Source organism: Aethalodelphis obliquidens, unplaced genomic scaffold (genome assembly GCF_003676395.1).
Source record: "Aethalodelphis obliquidens isolate GAN/ISIS:26980383/991018 unplaced genomic scaffold, ASM367639v1 scaffold114, whole genome shotgun sequence".
In the NCBI taxonomy this organism is placed as follows: Eukaryota; Metazoa; Chordata; class Mammalia; order Artiodactyla; family Delphinidae; genus Aethalodelphis; species Aethalodelphis obliquidens.
In genome coordinates, this window is record NW_020838058.1 from 551068 (window position 1) to 563772 (window position 12705).

The following is a 12705-nucleotide window of genomic DNA, read 5'->3' on the forward strand; positions in this document are numbered from 1 at the left end:
CTGTTTCACATATGTGTGCTTTGTCTCCCACCACTCTAATCATTTGCTGCTGGAGCAGCAGCATGGCCTAACTTTTCTTTTGTAAAATGGTATAACCACTTTGGAGTATAGTTTGGAAGATTCTTAAAAAGTCAGATAATCCTGGAGAAAAAAAAAAGACAGTAAGTAAAAACTAAGGCCATTTGAATGAAGTATTGACTTTAGTTAATAATAACGTATCAATTTTGGTTCTTTAATTGTAACAAATGTACCATAGTAACTTAAGATGTTAATAACAAGAAAAACTGCCTCTTTTGCCATGTGAGGACACTGAGGGTACAGTAAGAAAATGGCCATCTATCAACCAGGAAGTGAGCTCACATCAGCCATTGAGTCTGCTGGTGCCTTGATTTTGGACTTCCCAATCTCTAGAACTGTGAGAAATAAATATTTGTTGTTTAACCCACCCAGTCTATGAAATTTATAGCAGCTGAACAGAATAAGACACTATCTTTACAATTTTTATGTAAATCTAAAATTATTCTAAAAAGTAAAGATTTTTTTAAAAAAGCTTTAAAAGGAACTAAAACAGTTAAATGTACACTTACTATCAAATTCATCCATTCCATGTCTAGACATTTATCCAGGAATAAAGGAAATATATATGCATGCAAAGATGCATACATGTATGTTCATAGCAGCTTTATCTGTAATAGCCCTCAAACTGGAAACAACCCAAATGTCAATCAACAAGTGAATGGATAACCAAATTGTTTATATCCATATAATGGAATAATACTGAGCAATAAAAAAAAAGAATGAACTGCTGATACTTGTAACAAGACAGATGAATCTCAAAATAATTGTGTTTAGTGAAATAATCCAGACAATAAAAGAGCACGTACTGCATGATTCCATTTATATAAAACTCTATAAAATGCAAACTGATTTATAGTGACAGAAAGATAAGTGTTGTTTTGAAAGAAGGGCAGGAGGGGGGCATTAGCAAGGAGCACCAGGAAACTCGTGGGTAATTTATATGTTCATTATCTTCATTATGATGATGGTTTCATAGGTGGATACATATATCAATCAGCCCTTACAGATTATACACTCTAAATTGTGTGTTTATTGTATGTCAATTATGTGCCAATAAACCTGTTTATTTTTTTAAAAATCCAATTAGTCATGTATAGGAAAAGGGAAATAATTATCTTAGGCTCATATAACTACTAACTTTGATCATTAAACATAGCTCTGAGCTTTTTGGTAGTGGAAATTTTGCTTCTTTGTACCACTGTACCTACCACTGGCTGTTTGGGGACCAGTTTCTTTCTCTGAAAAATGACGAGTGACCCTTAAAGTCTTTTACAGGCAGATATATTGAGAATAATTCTAAACATGTATCTTCTGAAATAAGTTAATATAAATTCATTTGCATTAATTTCATAAACCTTAACTTGAAATTGGCTAATAAAGTGATACCTATTAGGAACCTTAAAGATTAAATGGGAATTAATAGTTAAGAACTATTTGTAAGTAGTATACTGATTATTTTTTTCTGAGTATCTTTTTATGTCAGGCAATCAGTTAGAAGTATTTTTTAAAAAATAGCTTTATTGAGATATCATTTACATACCATACAATTCATCCATTTAAAATGCACAATTCACTGTTTTTTAGTATATTCACAAGTATGTGCAACCATCAGCACAGTCAATTTTGTAACATTTTCATCACCTCCAAAAGAAGCCTTAGACTCAAAGGGCATAGAGATTCCTCTTGGGGTGATGAAAAATTTCTAGAACTAGATAGTGGTGGTGGTTGCACAACATTGTGAATGTATTAAATGTTACTGAATTGTACACTTTAAAATAATGCATTTTAGATTACAATATTGTATCCAGCACACCAAAACCCACTCCATAAAACTTACCCATATACTCTAGGTACTTACCCTTATCGCTCCATTCTCCCAGCTCTAAGCAAATACTAGTATACTTTTGTCTCTATAGATTGGCCTATTCTAGGCATTTCATATAAATGAAATCATATAATATGTGGTCTTTTGTCACTGACTTCTTTCACTGAGAATGTTTTCAAGGTTCATCCATGTTGTAGTGTGTATCACTATCTCATTTATTCCTTTATATGGCTAAACACTATTCCACTGTATGAATACATCACATTTTATTTATCCATGCATCAGTTAATGGTCATTTAGGCTGTTTCCACCTATTGTCTATTATGAATAATGCTACTGTGAACATTTATATACAAGTTTTTGTGTGGATATATGTTTTGATTTCTCTTGGTTATATACCTAGGAAGGGAATTGCTGATAACTCTTTGTTTAACCATTTGAGGAATTGCAGAAAGTGGCTGCACCATTTTACACTCCCACCAGAAGTGTATGAGGGTTCCAATTTCTCTGCATCCTCGTCAGCACTTGTTGTAATCTGACATTTTGATTATAGCCATCCTAGTGAGTATGAAGTATTGGCCAAAAAGTTTGTTGGGGTTTTCCATACCATCTTACAGAAAATCCCGAACGAACTTTTTGGCCGACCCAATATTATCACATGGTTTTGATTTATCTTTCCCCGATGACTAATGGTGTCAGGTACATTTTCATGTACTTTTCTTCCTAGAAATATGCTCATATAGAGAATATTTTGCATAAACTCTCAGGGGGTTCATAGACCCTCAAAGATATGTACCCCTAGGGGGGAGTTATTACATGGACACATGAAGAAAAACTGTCATGGTAGTTATTATAAATTATACCTAATCATAGTAAATAATATAATGTGTACATTTTTCTTTTAAACTGCTCTATATTTAATAAGAAAAATAAAAGAACACATTTTAACATTAGTTGCACTGAAATACTGGTTTGATTTCTATTTCATGATTCTTAATAGCGGTGGAGGGGGAGGGGTCCCAATTCCTATTGGAGTGAGAAAAGTACATTATATATCACCATTTCTGAAATCAAAGGGTAACCCCATAGACTGAGGTAGAAAAAATTACCTATCTCTTATTTGTACAATGTGGTCATATACATAGGATTAGAAAACCAATAGAATAGATATCTATATACCAGGGAGGTATCTGTGTAACAGGAGAGTGAAAAGAGGTCTAGGCAGGTACTAACCTGAAAGTCACTTTCAGGATGAGCAGTGGGTACTGGGAAAAAGAAACACTATTCAACAAGAGTCAACAGTTATTTTGGCGAGTACTGGCTTACTACTGCCACCACAGCTTTATACTTATGACATATGAAAGTTGTCTGTTCCCAGGGAGTAAATGAGCATTTGCCCTGTGGTCTGAAGAGTCACCTACAAAGTTTGGATCTTTGCTGGGACTAGAGAAACAGTGGCCTAAGCTTTGAAACCTTAAAGGAATTTGCTTAGGCAGCTTTGAGGGAATCATTATACCCCATGGTATATTCTTAGAACCTGAGAAAACTTCCTTATATTGGAAGCTTATACATTAGCATTTCTTAAGACAGTCAGCCTCATTCTCTCCACCAGATCAGCTTTTAGAAAATGGAATGATTTGGAGTTGCAATTAAAATCCCAGGCAGAAGCTCTTCTAGGATGTTCCATTGCTTAACTGCAAACACAGCAAAGAAAAGTAAGCAATTCAAGTTCTGTACCTTATTTCACCTTCTCTAATGTGACCTGCCAGTTCCTCAATAAACTTCTCCCCTTTCATCCAGTAGATCATTGGTCCGGACTCTCCACTGAATCCAAAGAATGCTTTGCAAGCGATGTTCAGAGGCTTACCTGAGAATGACAGAGAAAAAAATGAGCAAATGGCTCTGGTTATCATTGGAAGACAGAAAAGGACCATTTAACATCCAAAGGAAAACTCAGAAGTGACCCATTTATAACTCTTCTTCCAATCACCTTATCACTGCAAATGAGAACATTTTAAAATAGTTACAAGGGCCTCTGGGAAATTTTAAAATTCAATATATTATCAAAAATGAGAAAGTAAAGAAAGTTACTAAGTTTTTAGAACTGCTTATTTTTACTGCCTCCCTCCTAGGAACTAATATGAAAGAATCATATGGAAGGAACCCTCTTTTATTTTCCTTTTTTGAGCATATTAATAACTGCTTACTTGGACTTACCTTTGAAGTTAACATTAATCAAAGTATAAGTTAATTTTTGATTTGTGAGAAAATATATAATAGACTATCCACTATTACTAAGATTGCATAGAGAAATTTTGTTAATTCTGATTATTGTATATTCTGAGAAAAATTGGATAATTAAAATCAAATAAGAATTTTATAATTATAAGAATATCTATAGAAAGTACATGCAGTGAAAACTCAGTCTAACCATATCTTCGATATTCCTTGTGTCACCTACAGAACTTAAATAATTCTAGGCAATACTGCAGTTTTTTACTATGCATCTTGCTGATTATAGCTAAAAACTTTGTTTTAATTATGAACTTATCATCAAATATATAAGCAATTTTTTTTTGCTGGCGTTGATTTTATTTTCTTCTTACAAAGTACATCAGTAAGGGAAGAATGGTATAGAGAGTACAATCTTGACATTTCTGACAAAGGAATCCCCTAATTCATAAATCATAATATAACATATCATTTTCTCTATAACATGTAATTTTTGCCCTGGTTGGAGCACTAGATAAAGCAATTTCAAAAATATTTTTTTCCTTGTATAGTACATGGTGAAATTGTTCCCATTATAACTCTGAGCTGTGTAAAATTTCTCCTTTCTATTCTTAAATTGATCCAAAACTTCCATGTTCTAAGAACCATTACTTTTTGGGAACCTTTCTATTTAATCACCATAACTAGCAGATGGCTTGCTTTGAGGACCATTTTCACCAAGAAACAATTTTAATTGGAGTTAGGGTCTACATTGAGACTGTGGAAATTAAGAAAACCTCATAGACATATGGATGCTGGGTGATAGGCTGGGCTTAACCACAATAAGTGCTACCAAATATTGGTCTTTTTATAGTGTAAATTTCTCTCTCAGCAAATGACTTGTCATGGACCTTTGGGATCATTCAATTACTCTCAAAAGCTTTGATATCAACAGTCTTTCATATATGTCATGCTAATCTGAAACAAGGTTATTCATTGTTTCTTTGAACATGTGTTTTGTGATACAAACTTGTCTAAAAAATGGAAGACAGCCTTGTATAGCTAAGAGATGTGGGTCCTTGTTTTGGATCTATCATTAAAAAGTAGACTCTCTGGCCCTGCGTACATTACCTAACCTTTTACAAACTGATTTCTCATATATGTAATACGGATGGTAATAATACTTTGGATGCTCAGATAAGACAATATCTACAAAAGTGCTTGGTGAACGTGCAAGTCCCATCCAAATTTAGCATGGTTGTGTTTTCCTTCCAAGGCTTGGTCTTTCAAAAAGTCAAGTTTGAGGCATAATTCTATAGATGTAATGAGATAGATAACTGTTCATTTTGATTCTGCCAATCTCATGTCCTTCTTTTACTTATGAGTGCCTATGGGGTAATATCCTTTTCTTATCAATGCTCTATAAATATTTCCCAGATTCTAGAGTAGGTGTGATTCATCCAAGCAGGCCCTGTGTTCTCTAAACCCGAACACAGGGTCTTTTTATGCCTTACTGCTCTTCATTCCCATGAAACTAAAGGTATTACAGAATGTCAACCTAGATGGCAAAAGATCCAGAGACTGTGATAAACATTATTATAAGGATCCCAGTTGCTAAAACTACCAGTATATACATTTATACAAATAAATTCTGGTTGTCATTCCTTTGGGCTATGTTGAAAGAATATATCAAATAAAATACCTTTTAGTGATTCCTAGCATGTGGGTACTCAGGCCTGGTTTGATTTTAATGGAAAAAGACGATTATAGCGATGTGCAAAAAGGTGCCTCCCTGAGGTGGTCTATCAAAAATGACAGCATCTGCCCTTTCCTTGGCACTACACAATGGGTACTGACTATTGCAGCGATTTCTCCTGGGAATGTTTTTACTCTCCTATCAGACAGGTTTTGCTAAATAAATGCAAGAGACATATTTCAGCAGTCTAGTTTCTACAAATGCTGAACAAATATCCTGAAGCCTTTGTCAACGGCTAAAACAGGAAGATGGTTCAATCATCATACGCAGTACTCTGAGGAGAGTCCCAAAATGATCAGCTCTTGCGCCAGATAGTAAGAATCAATGTGTGCCACGTTGTGAATACCTCTTCTTTCAAAAGGCCTGGGAGGGATCTCAGCACTGATTGAGCAAATAACCTGAAACAGTCTCTCCAGGTTTTTCTAAAATCTGGCTTACATGCATGTGCAAACTCCTATCTACCATTTGTATCTGTTTGCTATTGTATTGTTTTGCCTCCAGATGTTTTCAAAGTCATTCCTATGGTACTGTATATCCTACTAGTAGAGATGACCAACTCATATTTGTATCTAAAAAGGATTGTACAGTAGGTTAAAGACTATCAAAATAAAAATAACTTTGCGAGCTTCTCAGTGTTTTGTGCTATTTACAAGGTAACAGCTTTAGACATAACTCCCTTTTAGGTTCAGTCTGTATTACTAGCAATTTCTCTATCACTTTATTAAGTCTAGACCAGTCAATAAAACATATGTTCATACAAAGACTTATATATGAATGTTCATACCAGCTTTATTTGTAATACCCCAAAACTGGAAATAGTCCAAATGTTCATCAACAGGTGAAGGAATACTCTGGTACATCCATATAAAAAATATTCATCAGGTATGAAAAGGATGAAGTACTGATACATACCACAACATATGATTTTTGAGATTTAAAGCAATTATACTAAGTTAAAGAGGTCAAACAAAAGAGTACATGCTTTATGACTCAATTTATATAAAATTCTAGGAAGTTAAAATTAATCTATAGTTTCTTAAAAAGTTGAACATCTGCCATGTGATCCAACCATTCCATATGAAAGCCTATGTCTATATAAAGACTTGTACACAAATATTCATATCAGCTTTATTTTTTCAATTGAGGTATAATTGACATATAATATATTAGTTTTAGGTAATAATACAATGATTTGATATTATATATTGCAAAATGATCACCAAAATAAGTCTAGTTAACATGTCACCACACATAGTCATGAATTTATTTTTTCTTGTGATGAAGGCTTTTACGATCTACTCTCTTAGCAACTTTCAAAATGCAATACAGTACTAACTATAGTCACCATGTTGTACATTATATCACCATGACTTATTTACTTTATAACTGGAAGTTTGTAGCTATTGACCTCTCATTTTGCCCACCCACCACAAACCCCACCTCTGGCAACCACCAATCTATTTTTATCTATGAGTTTGTTTTATGTTTACTTATTTGTTTGTTTTAGATTCCACATATAATTGAGGTCATACAGTATTTGTCTTTGTATGACTTATTTCACTTAGCATAATGCCCTCAACATCCATCCATGTTGTTTCAAATAGTGAGATTTCATTCTTTTTCATGGGTGAATGATATTTCATTACACACACACACACACACACACACCACCTTTTCTTTATCCATTCACCCATTGATGGACACTTAGGTTGTTTCCATATCTTGGCTATTGTAAGTAATGCTCCAATGAATATGGGGGTGCAGATACCTTTTTGAGCTAGTGTGTTCATTTTCTTTGGATAAATACTCAGAGCGGAATTACTGAATCATATGGTAGTTCTATTTTTAATTTTGAGAAAACTCCATACTGTTTTCCATATAGTGGCTACACTAATTTATATTCCTACCAACAGTGCACAAGGTTTCCCTTTTTTCCACATCCTCACCGACACTTGTTATTTGTTGTCTTTTTGATAATAGCCATTCTAACAGGTGTGAGGTGATCTCATTGTGGTTTGATTTGCATTTCTCTGATGATTATTTCATGTACCTGTTAGCAATCTGTTGATTATCATTTCATGTACCTGTTGGCCATCTGCATGTCTTCTTTGGAAATATGTTTGTTCAGATCTGCCCATTTCTAAATCAAGTTTTTTTTTTTTTTTGGTTTGGTTTGCTATTGAGTTATATGTGTTCTTTATATATTTTGGATATTTACCACCTATCATATATATGATTTGCAAATATTTTCTCTTATTCAGTCAGTTGCCTTTTCATTGTTGATAGTTTCCTTTACTGTGCAAAAGCTTTTTTGTTTGATGTAATCCCATTTGTTTATTTTTGTTTTTGTTGCTTTTGGTTTGGAGTCAGATTTTAAAAATCATCTCCAAACTAACTGATATCAAGGAGTTTACTGCCTATGTTTTGTTCTAGGAGTTTTATAGGTTCAGGTGTTTCATTCTACTCTTTAATCCATTTTGAGTTAATTTTTGTATATGGTATAGGATATTCATCCAGTTTCATTCTTTTGCATGTGGCTGTCTAGTTTTCCCAATAACATTTATTGAAGATACTGGCCTTTCCTCATTGTATATTTTTTGACTCCTGTGTCATAAATTAATTGACCATATATGTGTGGGTGTATTTCTGGGCTCTATATTCTGTTCCATTGATCTATGTGTCTGTTTTTATGCCAGTACCATACTGTTTTGATTACTGTAGCTTTGTAATACAGTTTGAAATCAGGGAGTATGATGCCTCCATATTTGTTCTTCTTTCTAAAAATGTTTTGGCTATCTATGTCTTTTATTGTCCCATACAAATTTTAGGATTGTTTATTCTATTTATGTGAAAAAATGCCATTGCCATTTTGATAGGGATTGTATTGAATCTGTAGATTGCTTTGGGTAGTATAGACATTTTAACAGTATTGTTCCTTCCAATCCATGAGCATAGGATACCTTTCCATTTATTTTTGTCTTCTTCCATTTCTTTCATGATGTCTTATAGTGTCCAGTGTATAGGTCTTTCACTTCTTTGGTTAAATTTATTCCTAGGAATTTTATTCTCTTGATGCTGTTGTAAATGGAGTTTTATTCTTAATTTCTCTTAATGATAGTTTGTTATTAGTGTATAGAAATGTGACAGACTTTGGTATATTGATTTCATATCCTGCAACTTTACTAAATTCATTTATTAGTCTTAACAGTTTTTTTGTGGAGTCTTTATGGTTTTCTATACATAATATCATGTCATCTGCAAATAGTAACAGTTTTAATTATTCCTATTCACTTTGGATGATTTTATTTATTTTTCTTACCTAATTGCTCTGGTTAGGACTTCCAATACTCTGTTGAATTAAAAATGGTGAAAGTAGACATTCTTGTCTTGTTCTTAATCTTAGAAGAAAAGCTTTTAGCTCTTCACCATTGAGTATGATGTTAGCTGTGGGCCTGTCATATATGGCCTTTATTATGTTGAGGGATGTTCCCTGTATAACCACTGTGTTGAGAATTTCTATCATACTTGGAAGTTGAATTTTATCAAATGCTTTTCCTGCATCTACTGAGATGATCATATCATTTTTAGCCTTTATTTTTTTGAATTTTATTTATATTTTTTATACAGAAGGTTCTTATTAGTTATCTATTTTATATATATTAGTGTATACATGTCAATCCCAATCTCCCATTTCATCCCCCCACCCACCACCACTTCCCCCCTTAGTGTCCATACGTTTGTTTTCTACATCTGTGTCTCTATTTTTGCTCTGCAAACCAGTTCATCTGTGCCATTTTTCTAGGTTCCACATATATGCCTTTACTTTTTAATGTGATGTATCCCATTGATTTGCAGTTGTTTAGCCATTCTTGCATGCCTGGAATAAATACCACTTGATTATGGGGTACAATCCTTTTCATAAATTGTTGAATTTTGTTTGACAATGTTTTGTTGAGGATTTTTGCATCTATTTTCATTTGGGATATTGGCCTGTAATTTTATTTTCTTGTGGTGTCCTAGTCTGGTTTTGGTTTCATGGTAACACTAGCCTTGTAAAATGAAGCTGGAAGTGTTCCCTCCTCTACAGGTTTTTGGAAGAGTTTGAGAATAATTGGTATTAATCCTTTCATGTTGGGTAGAATCCATCAGTGAAGACATCCGATTCTGGACTTCTGTTTCTTGGGAAGTTTTTGACTACTGATTCAACCTCCTTACTAGTAATCAGTCTGTTCAGATTTTCTTTCTTCAGGATTCAGTCTTAGAATGTTGTCTATTTCTAGGAATTTACCCATTTCTTCTAGGTTATCCAGTTTGTTGGCATATGATTTTCATAGTAGCCTCTTAAGATCCTTTTATCTGTGGTATCATTTCTAATGTTTCTTCTTTCATTTGTTACGTTATTTTTGTGAGCCCTTTCTTTTTCTTGGTGAGTATAGCTAAAGGTTTGTCAATTTTGTTTAACTTTTCAGAGAACCAACACTTAGTTTCACTAATCTTTTCTATTGTCTTTTTAGTCTTTATTTCATTTATTTCCACTCTGATCTTTGATATTTCCTTCCTTCTACTAACTTTGGGCTTCATTTGTTTTTCTTTCTCTAATTCCTTGAAGTATAGTTAGGTTACTTATTTAAGATTTTTTGTTTGTTTGTTTCTTGAGGTAAGCATTTATTGCTATGAACTTCCCTCTTAGAACTGCTTTTGCTGCATCCCACGAATTCTGGTATGTTGTATTTCCATTTTCATTTGCTGAACAGTATTTTATAATTTCTCTTTTGACTTCTTTGTTGATCCATTTGTTGTTTAGCAGCATGTTTAATATTCATATATTTGTGTATTTTGCAGTTTTCTTCTTTTAATTAATTTCTAGATTCATTTGATTGTTGTTGAAATGATGCTTGATATGATTATTTTTGTAAGTTTTAAAACGCTGTGTTTATTTTTTTAACATCTTTATTGGAGTATAATTGCTTTACAATGTTGTGTTCATTTCTGCTGCATAACAGTGAATCAGCTATACATACACACACACACACACACACACACACACACACATATATATATGTACATATATCCCCATATACCCTCCCTCTTGTGTATCCCTCCCACCCTCTCTATCTCACCACTCTAGGTGGTCACAAAGCACCGAGCTGATCTCCCTGTGCTAAGGGTAAGCTTGATATGATTTTGATCTTCTTAAATGTATTAAGACTTATTCTGTGGCCTAACATATGATCTATTCTGGAGAATGTTCCATGTGCACTTGAGAAAAAATGTTTATGCTGCTGCTTATGTAATGCCCTTTGATTATATAATGAAGTTTGATTATTTTATTCATTGAATCCATGAATATAGAACCCTCAAATATGAAGGGACGACTGTATACAGTTATGTGTCTTGGTGTAGGTCTCTTTGGGTTCCTCATACAAGGAACTCTCCAGGTTTCTTGGATTTGGGTGTCCATCTCCTTCCCAGGTTAGGGAAGTTTTCAGCCATTATTTCTTCAAATATGTTGTATGGCCTTTTCTCTCTCTCTTCTTCTGGGACTTCCTATAATGCAAATGTTAGTCTGCTTGGTGTTGTCTCATAAATCTCTTAAGCTATCTTCACTTTTTTCCCATCCTTTTTCTTTTTGCTGCTCTGATTGGGTGAGTTCTACTGCCTTGTCTTCAGGTAAACTTTTCTTTGCTTCATTTATTATAGTGTGATGTTGAATCCCTCCAGTGTATTTTTCATTTCAGTTATTGTATTCTTCAGCTCTGTGACTTCTGTTTGGTACTTTCTTACATTTTCTATCTCTGTGTTGAAATTCTCATCCTGTGCTCATCTGTTCTTCTCCCAAATTTGGTGAGTATTTTTATGACAATTACTTTGAACTCTATCAAGTAAATTACTTATCTCCATTTCATTAAGGTATTTTACTGAGATTTTATTTTGTTCTTTTGCTTAAAACATATTCCTCTGTTTATTTTCCTTCACCCTCTGTGTTGACTTCTATGAATTAGATAGAACAACCACCTTTTCCAGTCTTGAAGTGGTGACCTCATGTAGGAGATGAACCTTGTTGCTCAACTCACCCTAGCTTTTGGTTGTCTCTCAAACCTTTGTGATTGTCCAAGCAGTCTATTATATTTTTAATAGCTCCCAGTAATTTAGGGTGTGCCAAGACTTGTCAGTGGCCTAAAGAGGGGAGGATCTCAGTCAGCACTTATATTCAGGCTGATTGGAACTCAGATCCTCAGGAAGCAGCTTTTAAAGTATTCATATATAACAGTCCTGTGGATCCACAAGTGTAATCCCTGCTAGCCACCAGAGCTAGGCAATCTGGTAGTGTTCCCTGGGCAAACTTGGGGCTCCAGATTAATCTATAAGCTCCTCACTGGGAGACACAGATGAGCTGGAGTGAGTCAGAGGGAGAGCACAAAGATGATGTCACCTAGCCTGCATTCCTTGAGAGTACCTCCATTGTATCTAGGTGTGAGCCAAATCTGAAGCTCTTGACTCAGGCTGAGGCCCCAGGACTAGCAAGTAGGCCTTTTTCACTGAAAAGCTGGGGATGTGTTCCAGTCTGCTGTCTGTGCAGTGCCCTGGGGGTGGTAGTCTGCCAATAACCCTTTCTTCAATTGTTACAGTCACATGGGACTCAGGAACGCAAGCCTCCTGACTCCCAGAGCCAGATGATCAAGAGGCATTTGCTGGGCAGCAACTTCAAAAACTGAGGCACCAGATGTAAAATCTGGGGTACCAGACACAGATAAAAGTTCCCTTCTGAAAGATACTGGTGCTCTGGCGTGTGACAGAGAGAGAGCACAAAGACAGTGCCAGCCCTCTGAGGTCT

At 34.5% G+C, this 12705-nt stretch overlaps 1 protein-coding gene across 1 annotated transcript in view; it reads right to left on the bottom strand.

Moving 5' to 3' along the window:
- IL1RAPL2 (interleukin 1 receptor accessory protein like 2) overlaps nt 1-12705 on the bottom strand; it is a 1069064-nt gene that overhangs the window by 37810 nt on the left and 1018549 nt on the right. The window contains exon 6 of the mRNA XM_027097515.1: nt 3641-3770. Coding sequence (XP_026953316.1) covers nt 3641-3770 — 130 coding nt within the window. The remainder of the gene's footprint in view (nt 1-3640; nt 3771-12705) is intronic.